At 43.4% G+C, this 15,822-nt stretch overlaps 2 protein-coding genes across 4 annotated transcripts in view; both read left to right on the forward strand.

Moving 5' to 3' along the window:
- Positions 1 to 477, forward strand: part of LOC133609331 (copine-3-like) — a 35,945-nt gene extending 35,468 nt beyond the window's left edge. Inside the window, exon 18 of the mRNA XM_061964847.2 lies at positions 137 to 477. The gene's annotated coding sequence lies outside the window, so the exon portion shown is untranslated. The remainder of the gene's footprint in view (positions 1 to 136) is intronic.
- A 2,744-nt stretch (positions 478 to 3,221) lies between these two features.
- LOC133609330 (copine-3-like) overlaps positions 3,222 to 15,822 on the forward strand; it is a 42,629-nt gene continuing 30,028 nt past the window's right edge. For 2 of the 3 annotated variants that reach the window (XM_072913552.1, XM_061964845.1), the window contains exons 1-5: positions 3,222 to 3,381; positions 5,580 to 5,714; positions 11,035 to 11,214; positions 13,102 to 13,176; positions 13,242 to 13,313. In XM_072913552.1, coding sequence (XP_072769653.1) covers positions 5,583 to 5,714; positions 11,035 to 11,214; positions 13,102 to 13,176; positions 13,242 to 13,313 — 459 coding nt within the window. In that variant the 5' untranslated portion in view covers positions 3,222 to 3,381; positions 5,580 to 5,582. Of the gene's footprint in view, positions 3,382 to 5,576; positions 5,715 to 11,034; positions 11,215 to 13,101; positions 13,177 to 13,241; positions 13,314 to 15,822 lie in introns of all 3 variants that reach the window. The other variant, XM_061964844.2, reaches the window with a different exon arrangement.

Consider the following 15,822-nt stretch of genomic DNA (forward strand, 5'->3'; position numbering starts at 1 on the left):
ACCACAATGATACCACAGTGGAACCACAATGGTACCACAATGATACTACAGTGATACCACAATGATACCACAATGATACCACAATGATACCACAATGGTCTACATGCTAACGTGTTTGCTCCACCTCATCTTCCAGGTGCTGGCTGTAGGTGCACTGTCTGGGAAGTGAAGTGGTGCCAGGCAGCTAGCAGTCCTTCTCCAGACTTCACTCCAACTGAGGTAATCATAGACACCTTGGGAAGACGATACAATGAGTCATGTTCTACACCTTGACTAAAAACTCATTTAAAGAAGTTTATTGTGTAAACACGCAGCAGGAACACGTCCATCAAACAATTGTTCTGGTCAGCTGAAAGTGTAAATACTTGACATATCTGAAGTATAACACACGACATCTTTGTGTCATGTCATTTCTAATGACTTCATTCAATGATACAATTACCACCTAATGAACAGAACATTAAAGATGAATGTTCCACACTGCAGGGTTACTAACATAGTCAAGGTGTGAATAGAATGAAGAGATGGATACAGAAGTCAGATGATTGCATGTTTAAGTATTTTAATGCTTATAATCCAAGTGTGCATTATTGGATGTGACTCACATTCTCTGCACTTTTGGAGCCACTAGTATTAAATTGTAATACTAATACTAAATTGTAATACTAATACTAAATTGTAATACTGATACTAAATGTAAATGTATTGATATTTGTGCAACACAAGTGTGGATCAATGATTGTTGCAGCGTGCATCAGATTTCAAGTTCAAATTGAATAAAATGTTGTTTTTATAATTAATGCACACTTGTGTATTTTTTAACCTTGAAGTCATCACAATGTCATCTTGAAGTTGAAATGCACACACTGAATTAAAACGAGGCGCATACCTTAAGTTCATCCATCCATCCATCCATCTTCTTCCGCTTATCCGAGATCGGGTCGCGGGGGCAGCAGCCTAAGCAGGGAAGCCCAGACTTCCCTCTCCCCAGCCACTTCGTCCAGCTCCTCCCGGGGGATCCCGAGGCGTTCCCAGGCCAGCCGGGAGACATAGTCTTCCCAGCGTGTCCTGGGTCTTCCTCGTGGCCTCCTACCGGTCGGACGTGCCCTAAACACCTCCCTAGGGAGGCGCTCGGGTGGCATCCTGACCAGATGCCCGAACCACCTCATCTGGCTCCTCTCCATGTGGAGGAGCAGCGGCTTTACTTTGAGCTCCCCCCGGATGACAGAGCTTCTCACCCTATCTCTAAGGGAGAGCCCCGCCATCCGGCGGAGGAAACTCATTTCGGCCGCTTGTACCCGTGATCTTGTCCTTTCGGTCATAACCCAAAGCTCATGACCATAGGTGAGGATGGGAACGTAGATCGACCGGTAAATCGAGAGCTTTGCCTTCCGGCTCAGCTCCTTCTTCACCACAACGGATCGATACAGCGTCCGCATTACTGAAGACGCCGCACCGATCCGCCTGTCGATCTCACGATCCACTCTTCCCTCACTCGTGAACAAGACTCCGAGGTACTTGAACTCCTCCACTTGGGGCAAGATCTCCTCCCCAACCCGGAGATGGCACTCCACCCTTTTCCGGGCGAGAACCATGGACTCGGACTTGGAGGTGCTGATTCTCATCCCAGTCTCATCCTGGCCAGATGAAGCCATCAGGACCACATCATCTGCAAAAAGCAGAGACCTAATCCTGCAGCCACCAAACCGGATCCCCTCAACGCCTTGACTGCGCCTAGAAATTCTGTCCATAAAGGTTATGAACAGAATGGGTGACAAAGGGCAGCCTTGGCGGAGTCCAACCCTCACTGGAAACGTGTCCGACTTACTACCGGCAATGCGGACCAAGCTCTGGCACTGATCATACAGGGAGCGGACCGCCACAATCAGACAGTCCGATACCCCATACTCTCTGAGCACTCCCCACAGGACTTCCCGAGGGACACGGTCGAATGCCTTCTCCAAGTCCACAAAGCACATGTAGACTGGTTGGGCAAACTCCCATGCACCCTCAAGGACCCTACCGAGAGTATAGAGCTGGTCCACAGTTCCACGACCAGGACGAAAACCACACTGTTCCTCCTGAATCCGAGGTTCGACTATCCGGCGTAGCCTCCTCTCCAGTACACCTGAATAGACCTTACCGGGAAGGCTGAGGAGTGTGATCCCACGATAGTTAGAACACACCCTCCGGTTCCCCTTTTTAAAGAGAGGAACCACCACCCCGGTCTGCCAATCCAAAGGTACTGCCCCCGATGTCCACGCGATGCTGCAGAGTCTTGTCAACCAAGACAGCCCCACAGCATCCAGAGCCTTAAGGAACTCCGGGCGGATCTCATCCACCCCCGGGGCCTTGCCACCGAGGAGCTTTTTAACCACCTCAGCAACCTCAGCCCCAGAAATAGGAGAGCCCAGCACAGATTCCTCCTCATAGGAAGACGTGTTGGTGGGTGGCATTATTATTATTATTATTATTATTATTTATTTATCTTACGGTATATCAAAAAAAATTTGAGCAAAATGTAATTGAAATATTGTCGGTGTGGCCCTCCAGCAGTGCTCAGGTTGCTCATGTGGCCCCTGGTAAAAAATGAATTGTCCACCCCTGATCTACACTGTTTGTCTCATTTTGAACGGGTTTGTGCTGAAAACAAAGTTTTGTTGTACTTGTGCAATGACAATAAAGACCTATCCTATCCTAAATGGCCTTGCAAATATATGTGTTGTCTTGTCTAAACATAAAAGATGCAGACGAGGCGTGTTGGCTGACTTCTTCAAGTTTACTCATCGATAACGGAGCCACTGCGCATGCTCTTCGCTACTGTGGCATGCTGGGTAATGGAGTTCTTATGCTACATAAACTCATGACGTCACTATATATTTGCCTTAGGCCTTGGCTTACTGACAACAACTCGTGATCTGATTGGCTACTGCAACTGTCTGTCAACTAGGTGTCCGCCCACTTACACATTGTTGATCTGAAGGCAGATTTGGTACAGCATGGCAACATAAGCTAGCTGAATTCTGATTGGATAAAAAGTAAAAGTAAATCCAGCGCTGGAAGGATCATAATATGACACGAAGACAATATGAATACTTTTACATATTTAGGGAAAGTCAATACAAAATGACTTTTATCCTTAATTATGATTACGATTTCTGGTTATGTTAGGCCAGCAGAGACGTGTCTTGCTGGCCCTGACGGCACACCATTACGGCCCTCGGTATCGACATTGCGGACATGTGAATCGATCCACCTGGCCGAGTCGACATTGGTATCGTCGAGGGAGTGTCACATAGTCCATGTAGTAACTTGTCACATAGTGTTTGTTAGTGGCTGCCAGCACAAGTCGCCTTCATTCCAAGCCTAAAGCGTTTATAGGTGAGTGAAAGTCTAATAAATCTTCCTTCAGGTGCCGTCATTACGTTTCCTAAAGGAGTTAGCACTTTGATTAGCATGTTAGCTCGTTAGCTCGTGTGCTTCATCTCTCACAGCCACCTCGCTTCTGGCTATTTAACTATAAACTGACATTATACATCTAAATATATATATATATTTTGACTCTCTATCCTTTTATGTGGAGATATGTTAGCTAACTGCAGAACGCCTTGATGGAAGTCAGTCCAACTGTACGTGACATTTACTGTTAATAAAAGTATGTCAATATGTTTACACTAGTGTTAATAAAAGTACTTTTAAATATGTTTACACAACAGGTCAGTAAGATAATTAATATACAATAAAAAGTATATATATATATAAATATATATATAGTGATATATATATGTATGTGTGGGAAAAAAAATCACAAGACTATTTCATCTCTACAGGCCTGTTTCATGAGGGGGGGTACCCTCAATCATCAGGAGATTTTAATGGGAGCATTCGCATACCATGGTTTATATAGGGCACAGAGTGGGTGGGTACAGGCTGGCCTAGGGGCGTGGTGATTGGCTCATGTGTTACCTAGGAGGTGTTTCCGTCTGTGGCGGCATGCTGTTACAATTTCGCTGCGCTTGTTGAGGGATGACAGGTCTGGACGGTAAATAATAAACAGTTTCTCTTTCAAGCATAGGTTGCATCTTTTATTACCACTATTGTAAGGTGTGCTGGATGCAAGAATTTGCCATGTTATTGAATATTCAACATTATTGTCTTTGAGGTCCCAAATGTGTTTGCTGAGTTCTGTGGTATTCCACAGGTTTTGGTTCCTGAAAGAAGCCTTGTGATTGTTCCATCTGGTTTTGAACTCTCCCTCGGTTAATCCTACATATGTGTCGGATGTGTTAATGTCCTTGCGTGTTACCTTAGATTGGTAGACAACTGATGTTTGTAAACACCCCCCGTTGAGAGGGCAATCAGGTTTCTTTCGACAGTTGCAGCCTTTGTTGGTTTTGGAGTCGCTCTGTCCGGGGGCCGACGGCTCATTTGCAATTGTTTTGTTGTGGTTTGAGATGATTTGTCGTATATTGTTCATGCAGCTGTAGCTCAATTTAATGTTGTTCTTGTTGAATACTTTTCTTAGGGTGTTGTCTTTGGGAAAGTGTTTGTCAATCAGATTGAGGATTGGACACAAATTCCTCAATCTGATTGACAAACACTTTCCCAAAGACAACACCCTAAGAAAAGTATTCAACAAGAACAACATTAAATTGAGCTACAGCTGCATGAACAATATACGACAAATCATCTCAAACCACAACAAAACAATTGCAAATGAGCCGTCGGCCCCCGGACAGAGCGACTCCAAAACCAACAAAGGCTGTAACTGTCGAAAGAAACCTGATTGCCCTCTCAACGGGGGGTGCTTACAAACATCAGTTGTCTACCAATCTAAGGTAACACGCAAGGACATTAACACATCCGACACATATGTAGGATTAACCGAGGGAGAGTTCAAAACCAGATGGAACAATCACAAGGCTTCTTTCAGGAACCAAAACCTGCGGAATACCACAGAACTCAGCAAACACATTTGGGACCTCAAAGACAATAATGTTGAATATTCAATAACATGGCAAATTCTTGCATCCAGCACACCTTACAATAGTGGTAATAAAAGATGCAACCTATGCTTGAAAGAGAAACTGTTTATTATTTACCGTCCAGACCTGTCATCCCTCAACAAGCGCAGCGAAATTGTAACAGCATGCCGCCACAGACGGAAACACCTCCTAGGTAACACATGAGCCAATCACCACGCCCCTACGCCAGCCTGTACCCACCCACTCTGTGCCCTATATAAACCATGGTATGTGAATGCTCCCATTAAAATCTCCTGATGATTGAGGGAACCCCCCTCATGAAACAGGCCTGTAGAGATGAAATAGTCTTGTGATTTTTTTTCCACACATACATACATACATATATATATATATATATATATATATATATATATATATATATATATATATATATATATGTATATATATATATATATATACATATATATATATATATGTATATATATATATACATGTATATATATACATGTGTATATATATATATACATGTGTATATATATATATATATATATAGTGATATATTGTGGCATGACTAAAGTGTGTCCTTTGAAGCAGGACATGGCGGCCCAGTGTGTGAGCAAGGTGGAGCTGACAGTGTCCTGTGATCATCTCCTGGACAAGGACTTTGGATCCAAGTCAGATCCTCTGTGTGTGTTGTCCATGAACACCTCAGACTCACGCTGGTTTGAGGTCTGTGGACACTTTCTACTCAAGTAGGCTACAATAACATGCTTTGGCCAGCATTTCCATTTGATTTGGGTTGAGTTTATTTGGAATACAACATGATACATCACACATGCATGCATACAACATGATGCATCACACATGCATGCACACAACATGATACATCACACATGCATGCATACAACATGATACATCACAATTTTCCACTTTCTGTATTCAACATGTTGGAAAGGGAGTAGGAGGAAAGTTTATAGTTTATTGTTTATTTAATAGATGTATAGATAGTACTTTATTTATTCCTTCAGGAGAGTTCCCTCAGGAACATTAAAATTCCGCAGCAGTGTACATGTAAATAATGGAGGTATAAATGGAAATAAAATAGAAAATGTAACAATAGGAATAGAAATATAAGAGTAAAAATAAGAAGAGAAACTAGGCAGTAGTGACCATGTTATGAACATAAAACATGCATAAAAAGGATAATACTGTAGATGATATAAAAGATGTGATGTGTATATTGCACCTTTAAAATGTATTGCACTGTTATTGCGGTTAATCTTGATCGTATCCCTTTTCCTTTACATAGCAGTTGCTAACACTTTTGTTCACTTCCTGTTCTCAGTTTATTCACAATATACTCCATGAGTAATACCATTAAACTTAAGTAATAATTAAAGCTGCAAGCAGCGTTGGTCGGGCCCGCGTATTTGGCAGGTGCTAGTCCTAAGTGTCCCAATACTTTTGTCCAGTTTTAGTCCTAAGTGTCCCAATACTTTTGTCAAGTTGTAGTCCTAAGTGTCGCAATACTTTTATCCAGTGTAGGTGTCCCAATACTTTTGTCCAGTGGTATTCCTAAGTGTCCCAATACTTTTGTGCAGTGTCAGTGTCCCAATACTTTTGTCCAGTTTTGGTCATAAGTGTCCCAATACTTTTGTCCAGTGGTAGTCATAAGTGTCCCAATACTAATCAAGTTGTAGTCCCAGGTGTCCCAATACTTTTGTTCAGTTTTCGTGCTATGTGTCCCAATACTTTTGTCCAGTGGTAGTCATAAGTGTCCCAATACTTTTGTCTACTTTTAGTCCGAATTGTCCCAATACTTTTGTCTAGTGTACCTACCTTGTCTGCATTGTGTGGGCACGCGGGTGCTTCCTGCTTTTAAGCAGCCATCTTGAAAAAACAGCAGCATCAGCGCAGAGGTTCTTTGAAGGGTCATAAAATCAAAACCGGAGCAGGTATCAAAACTCTTTCGCCAACTTTTAATCAGAAAGGTTCAATCTCTCTCCTGTGTTAGTTTGAAGCCGAAACAACAAACGCGCTCAGAGGAGATAATGTTTGAAGAAAATTTTGTTTTGAAGGGGGAATAGCAAACTTCCTGTTGATTTTTGCTGGGGGTTGTCAATTTATGAAATGTAGGTCTAAGTGAGACCTACATAGAGGTTTTTGTTTCATGTCTCTCCGACCTTCCCAGTGGGAGTTACAGGCAGTTTTGTCATTTTTTTCTTCCGAGGAGCAGTTTTTTCTGCGTTTTATTTAGATTTGGGTTTAGGTTTTTTTATAAGATCGCAATTTTTGACAGTCCTGATGTGTGCGGTCAGTTTGGTGAGTTTTGAAGCGTGTTAAGGGGGTCAAATTACAGCTCAAAGAGGCAAAAGTTACTGTTTTTAGTACTTTTTTGTCTTGAAGGGGGAATTGCCAACTTCCTGTTGATTTTAGCCCGACAATGTACCATTATGAAATGTAGGTCTAAGTCAGACCTACATAGAGGTTTTTGTTTCATGTCTCTCCGACCTTCCTAGTGGGAGTTACAGGCAGTCTAGTTTTTTTTTCCTAGGGGGCGCTAGAGCGCAATTTAGAGTTTTGTGGGGGGTTTTTTTTTTAAAAAGGCAATTTTCGCAGGTCCTGATGTGTGGGTCAAATATGGTGAGTATTGAAGCATGTTAAGTGGGTCAAATTACAGTTTAATGGGGCGGCGGAAGAATAAAGAATAAAACCTTACAAATTCAATAGGTCCTTATGTCCCATTGCATAAGGACTCCCTTTGGGAGTCCTTATGCAATGGGCCATGCGGGCCCTAATTAGTGAAGTAAGTTACATTTCATATGGTGAGATGAGTAAGATGATCTAGAAAATGAAAGGATGGATGAAATGAATTCAGAATGTTTATCTTCTTCCTTGTACTTTGTAAACACTTTAAGTTTGAAGAGTTTCTTGAAGTGGATCATATTAGTACATTGTTTATTAATGCATTCATCATTTAATTCCACATACTGATATACTAAAGGTCTTAAGTATTGCACGTGCGTACAAATGTTTTAAATTGCAAAAAGTATTGTTGTCCTACATGAAGAACTTCCACATGGCTGAATGAAGTCAAAAGATGAAGACTACAGAAGAAGTATTGTCCACTAGAGTTCAGTATGGTGGCCTCTGATTGGCTCAGCCTCAGCTGCATTGCTAAGTAGGATTCATGAGGACAAAGGTAACAATGTGGGTGTTGTTGTTATGTCATGTCTGATGACACATCTGTTTCATGCTCCAGCTACAACATATATTTGATTTATAATGAATCATTCCTTCTCTGCAGAAATTAATTGACCACAATCAGGTACCCATAAACAGCAATAAACAAAAACATATCTTTAAATGACTGTCAGCCTAACACAAAATCACTAAACAATGCTGACATGGGCAGTGGAGGGAAATCAACTCAAAGATTTCACCAACAAGAGGTGTGTGTGTGTGTGCGTGTGTGTGCAATTACAGTGCAATACATTTTCAATCATGGTCACTACTGCCTAGTTTCTCTTGTTATATTCTTATTTTTACTCTTATATTTTTATTCTTATTGTTGCTTTTTATTTTTATACTTATTTTTTCTATTTTATTTCCATTTATACCCCTATTATTTACTTTTTACTTTTTAAATTCCATCTCAATTTTGTACACTGCTGCTGGAATTAAAATTTTCCTGAGGGAACTCTCCTGAAGGAAGCAATAAAGTACTATCTATCTATCTATCTATATGTCTATCTATCTGTCTATCTGTCTGTCTGTCTGTCTGTCTGTGTATGTACATACCGTATTTTCCGCACTATAAGCCGCGCCTAAAAACCACAAATTTTCACAAAAGCTGACAGTGCGGCTTATAACCCGGTGCGCTTTATATATGGATTAATATAAATATTTATTTTCATAAAGTTTCGGTCTCGCAACTACGGTAAACAGCCGCCATCTTTTTTCCCCGTAGAAGAGGAAGCGCTTCTTCTTCTATGGTAAGCAACTGCCAAGGTAAGCACCCGCCCCCGTAGAAGAGGAAGCGCTTCTTCTTCTATGGTAAGCAACCACCCGCCCCCGTAGAAGAAGAAGCGCGGATATTACGTTTCATTTCCTTTGTGTGTTTACATCTGTAAAGACCACAAAATGGCTCCTACTAAGCGACACGCGTATAACGCAGAATTTAAACTTAAGGCAATAAGTCATGCCGAAGAACACGGAAATAGAGCAGCAGCAAGAGAATATAACATAAGCCGGCCATTTTGGATCCCGTATTCGCCCAACTTTTTAATTCGGACACCGAAGGAGAAGAATTCGAGGGATTTATGAATGAAGAATAACTTCAGAAAGTGAGCGTTATGTTTATTTTGTGTGTTGTGACATTAACGTTCGAGCAACATTAAGTTATTGATGTTATTGCTCTGCACTATTTTGAATTTTACTATGTTTGTGATTGCACATTTGCACATTACCGTACATTTTGGGAGTGAACAGAGTTGTTAGAACGCTGGTTTTTAATATATTATTAAAGTTTGACTGACCTATCTGACTGTTTTTTTGACATTCCCTTTAGCGCAGTTAGATGCGGCTTATAACACGGGGCGGCTTATAGGTGGACAAAGTTTTGAAATATGCCGTTCATTGAAGGCGCGGCTTATAACCCAGGGCGCCTTATGGTGCGGAAAATACGGTATATATATATATATATGTATATATATCAGTGACGTGCGGTGAGGTTGATGGCTGGTGAGGCACTGACTTCATCACAGTCAGATTTACAAACATATGAACCCTAAAGAGTATCTTATTCACCATTTGATTAGCAGCAGTTAACGGGTTATGTTTAAAAGCTCACACCAGCATTCTTCCCTGCTTGCCACTCAGCATCAAGGCTTGGAATTGGGGGTGAAATCACCAAAAATTATTCCTGGGCGCCGCACCGCTGCTGCCCACTGCTCCCCTCACATCCCAGGGGGTGATCAAGGGGATGGGTCAAATGCAGAGGACACATTTCACCACACCTAGTGTGTGTGTGACAATCATTGCTACTTTAACTGAACTTTAACTTTACACATACAAACTGTAGCACACAAAAAAGCACATTTAATTAAAAAAAGGTTATTATGGTCTTACCTTTACTTATAAGTGCGGGAACAGTGGTGTTGGTGTTGGAGGAGTTGTGAATGAATGAAATATGAAATCCGTACTGCAGTCTGCAGGTGTACCTAATGTTGTGTCCCTGCAGTCGTTCATGGCTCCTCTGGCGCGAGCATTGTTGTTTTTGCACTTTTTGGCTTCTTGTTAAGTGACTTTTTTTGGGTGGATTCGGTCTTGCACGTGGAGGGTTTGGGTGTGGGCTTTGGTTGGTGTGGCGCTCCCGTCGGGGGGGTGCATTCTGCAGCGGGGGTGCATTAACCGGCACCAGGAGGCGGGATTATTGCGAGCCTCACACAGTGCGTCTTCGCAGCAGTTTTATGATCGCTCAGCACAAGAAATACGTTACACTCATACAGTTGTTGACAAAATACACTGTACATTATATACCTCAGCTAACTAAACTATGGAAATGTATAATATAATTCATATAGCAATACAGTCTCACTGCACAGCAGGCCAGCAGTTAGCCCAGTCATTGCGCAATCCATGTTGAGGCACTGAGTGACGTGCCTCAACTGGCTGCTGTTCACCGCACCGTCTCTTCTCAGTATTTGAACGGCAAATGTGAAAATTCAGCGATTTTGAATAAAAATAATCGAAAACTGGTGAAGTTAAATGGAAAATAACTTCATAGTATAATCACTGGATACATATAACAATTTAATAAAACTTTTTTCTTTTTACATTTTTTTTCTTTCCATGATGGCAGGTGAGGCCCCGCCTCACCTGCCTCTAATGACCGCACGTGACTGATATATATATATTTATGTGTATATATGTATATGTATATATGTGTATGTATATAATGAGTGTGTGTGTGTGTGTGTGTGTGTGTGTGTGTGTGTGTGTGTATATGTATACAGTATATATAACAATGTCATGTCTTTTTCTGCAGGTAGAACGCACAGAAAAGGTCCAGAATTGCCTCTGCCCGAAGTTTGCCAAAAAGTTTGTTATTGACTACTACTTTGAGATGGTGCAGAATTTGAAATTTGGAATTTATGACATTGATAATAAGACCATTGATCTCAGCGATGACGACTTTTTAGGAGAGCTGGAGTGCACCTTGGGCCAGGTGAGATGTTTCCCTGCATGCTATTCAAGAGTTATCCTCTGGAATGACACATGTTTATATACTTGTATCATTCCTGTCCTGGTAAACACACAATATACAGTGGGGCAAAAAAGTATTTAGTCAGCCACCGATTGTGCAAGTTCTCCCACTTAAAATGATGACAGAGGTCTGTAATTTTCATCATAGGTACACTTCAACTGTGAGAGACAGAATTTGAAAAAAAAATCCAGGAATTCACATTGTAGGATTTTTAAATAATTTATTTGTAAATTATGGTGGAAAATAAGTATTTGGTCACTTCAAACAAGGAAGATCTCTGGCTCTCACAGACCTGTAACTTCTTCTTTAAGAAGCTCTTCTGTCCTCCACTTGTTACCTGTATTAATGGCACCTGTTTGAACTTGTTATCTGTATAAAAGACACCTGTCCACAGCCTCAAACAGTCAGACTCCAAACTCCACTATGGCCAAGACCAAAGAGCTGTCGAAGGACACCAGGAAAAGAATTGTAGACCTGCACCAGACTGTGAAGAGTGAATCTACAATAGGCAAGCAGCTTGGTGTGAAAAAATCAACTGTGGGAGCAATTATCAGAAAATGGAAGACATACAAGACCACTGATAATCTCCCTCGATCCGGGGCTCCACACAAGATCTCATCCTGTGGGGTCAAAATGATCATGAGAACGGTGAGCAAAAATCCCAGAACCACACGGTGGGACCTGGTGAATGACCTGCAGAGAGCTGGGACCAAAGTTACAAAGGTTACCATCAGTAACACACTTCGCCGACAGGGAATCAAATCCTGCTTAAGCCAGTGCATGTCCAGGCCCGTCTGAAGTTTGCCAGAGAGCACATGGATGATACAGCAGAGGATTGGGAGAATGTCATGTGGTCAGATGAAACCAAAATAGGACTTTTTGGTATAAACTCAACTCGTCGTGTTTGGAGGAAGAAGAATACTGAGTTGCATCCAAAGAACACCATACCTACTGTGAAGCATGGGGGTGGAAACATCATGCTTTGGGGCTGTTTTTCTGCTAAGGGGACAGGCCGACTGATCCGTGTTAAGGAAAGAATGAATGGGGCCATGTATCGTGAGATTTTGAGCCAAAACCTCCTTCCATCAGTGAGAGCTTTGAAGATGAAACGTGGCTGGGTCTTCCAGCATGACAATGATCCCAAACACACCGCCCGGGCAACGAAGGAGTGGCTCCGTAAGAAGCATTTGAAAGTCCTGGAGTGGCCTAGCCAGTCTCCAGACCTCAACCCCATAGAAAATCTGTGGAGGGAGTTGAAAGTCCGTGTTGCCCTGCAACAGCCCCAAAACATCACTGCTCTCGAGAAGATCTGCATGGAGGAATGGGCCAAAATACCAGCTACTGTGTGTGCAAACCTGGTAAAGACCTATAGTAATCGTTTGACCTCTGTTATTGCCAACAAAGGTTATGTGACAAAGTATTGAGTTGAATTTTTGTTATTGACCAAATACTTATTTTCCACCATAATTTACAAATAAATTCTTTAAAAATCCTACAATGTGAATTCCTGGATTTTTTTTTCACATTCTGTCTCTCACAGTTGAAGTGTACCTATGATGACAATTACAGACCTCTGCCATCATTTTAAGTGGGAGAACTTGCACAATTGGTGGCTGACTAAATACTTTTTTGCCCCACTGTACATGCTGCAGTAAACTTGCATCAACCATCCATCTGGCATGTTTTAATCATCAATATAACTGATTGGATTGATGGTGACTGCCATAGCAGAAGAAAGCAGCCATGTTGTGCCTTGTGCAGCCCTTTGAGACACTGGTGATTTAAGGCTAATAAATAAACTTTGCTTGATGTTTCCCACTTGACCAAGTAAGAACTAACCCCATCCAGGTGGTGTCCAGCAGACAACTGACTCGCCCGCTGGTCCTGAAGAACAAGACCCCTGCAGGAAAAGGGACCATTACAGTGAGTCTTGGACTGAGTCTGCCTTAAACCTTCTTGTCATTTGCTAGCCTGGTCTTCTCCTGTAGGTCACTGCTGAAGAGATCAAAGACAACAGGGTGGCCAACTTTGAGGTGGAGGCCAGGAAACTGGATAACAAGGTACTTGATAGGAACTCCATTTGCATTTAGATGATCAGTTTGTCTGATATTGATATGACCTTCTCAGTGGCTTAGTGGTTAGTGTCCGCCCTGAGATGGGTAGGTTGTGAGTTCAAACCGAGTCATACCAAAATGGGAGCCATTACCTCCCTGCTTGGCACTCAGCATCAAGGGTTGGAATTGGGGGTTAAATCACCAAAAATTATTCCCGTGCGCGGCCACCGCTGCTGCTCACTGCTCCCCTCACCTCCCAGGGGGTGAACAAGGGGATGGGTCAAATGCAGAGGACTAATTCCACCACACCTAGTGTGTGTCTGTGTGACAATCATTGCTACTTTAACTTTATTACGATCATGAACTGGGGGCGGTATAGCTCGGTTGGTAGAGCGGCCGTGCCAGCAACTTGAGGGTTCCAGGCTCGATCCCCGCTTCCGCCATCCTTCAAATATGTTGTCCTGGTGCTTTTAGATCTGTCTGCTGCGTTCGACACCGTCGACCACGCCACCTTAATCACTCGTCTTGAGAACTGTGTGGGCATTAAGGGCGCCGCCCTCAACTGGTTCCGGTCGTACCTAACCGACAGGAGTTTTTGTGTAAAAGTAGACAGTTTTATGTCGTCCACAGCTCCTTTACCACATGGGGTCCCCCAGGGCTCAATCCTTGCCCCAATTTTATTTGCGCTTTACCTTCTCCCCCTTGGTTCTATTTTTAGGAAGTACAGTATTGCATTTCATTTTTACGCCGATGATTGCCAGATTTATTTTCCCATGGCACAAAATAACACGGTTCAACGTCTTATTGACTGCCTGCACGACATCAAAGTCTGGCTTTCAGCTAACTTCCTGAGCCTAAATGAAGATAAAACAGAAGTTATGTTGTTCGGTCCAAGTCGCTCTCCCTCCCCCAACGTTGACCTCGGCACTCTGACCCCGTATCTCAGCGACTCTGTCACAAACCTGGGGGTAAAGTTCCACTCAGATTTTAAATTCGAAAAACAAATCAGCAGCGTCGTTCAAAAAAGCTTTTTATCAATTACGCCAAATAGCGAAAGTGAAACCGCTTCTATCAGGACATGATCTTGAGAAATTAATCCACGCCTTTATCTCGACTCGTCTTGACTACTGCAATGCCCTGTATGTAGGCATTAGCCAGGCCTGCAGCTCGTGCAGAACTCTGCTGCTCGTCTGCTAACACAGACCCGCAGACGTGAGCACATCACCCCTATTTTAGCGTCCCTTCACTGGCTCCCTGTGCGTTACCGTATCAATTTTAAACTCCTTTTATTTGTTTTTAAATGTCTAAACAACCTCGCGCCAACCTATCTCTCCGACCTCCTTCAGCCTTACTGCCCCACCCGATCCTTAAGATCAGCCGATCAGCTGCTGTTGACGGTCCCTGACACAAGGCTGAAGCTTAGAGGTGACAGAGCTTTCGCCGTTGCTGCTCCCAAGCTCTGGAACGACCTACCTCTGAGTATTAGACAAGCCTCCTCTCTTCCTGTTTTTAAATCTCTCTTAAAAACATACTTTTATTCCATGGCTTTTAACACTGAGTGATATCCATCCTGCAATGGCGCCCCATAATACACCTGCTGTGAACCTGTTTTTATTTATTCCATCCATCCATCCATCTTCTTCCGCTTATCCGAGGTCGGGTCGCGGGGGCAGCAGCTTAAGCAGGGAAGCCCAGACTTCCCTCTCCCCAGCCACTTCGTCCAGCTCCTCCCGGGGGATCCCGAGGCGTTCCCAGGCCAGCCGGGAGAGATAGTCTTCCCAGCGTGTCCTGGGTCTTCCCCGTGGCCTCCTACCGGTCGGACGTGCCCGAAACACCTTCCTAGGGAGGCGTTCGGGTGGCATCCTGACCAGATGCCCGAACCACCTCATCTGGCTCCTCTCGATGTGGAGGAGCAGCGGCTTTACTTTGAGCTCCCCCCGAATGACAGAGCTTCTCACCCTATCTCTAAGGGAGAGCCCCGCCACTCGGCGGAGGAAACTCATTTGGGCCGCTTGTACCCGTGATCTTGTCCTTTCGGTCATGACCCAAAGCTCATGACCATAGGTGAGGATGGGAACGTAGGTCGACCAGTAAATCGAGAGCTTTGCCTTCCGGCTCAGCTCCTTCTTCACCACAACGGATCGATACAGCGTCCGCATTACTGAAGATGCCGCACTGATCCGCCTGTCGATCTCACGATCCACTCTTCCCCCACTCGTGAACAAGACTCCGAGGTACTTGAACTCCTCCACTTGGGGCAAGATCTCCTCCCCAACCCGGAGATGGCACTCCACCCTTTTCCGGGAGAGAACCATGGACTCGGACTTGGAGGTGCTGATTCCCATCCCAGTCGCTTCACACTCGGCTGCGAACCGATCCAGTGAGAGCTGAAGATCTTGGCCGGAGGAAGCCATCAGGACCACATCATCTGCAAATAGCAGTGACCTAATCCTGCAGCCACCAAACCAGATCCCCTCAACGCCCTGACTGCGCCTAGAAATTCTGTCCATAAAGG

The sequence above is a fragment of the Nerophis lumbriciformis genome, linkage group LG07, assembly GCF_033978685.3.
Source record: "Nerophis lumbriciformis linkage group LG07, RoL_Nlum_v2.1, whole genome shotgun sequence".
NCBI lineage: Eukaryota > Metazoa > Chordata > Actinopteri > Syngnathiformes > Syngnathidae > Nerophis > Nerophis lumbriciformis.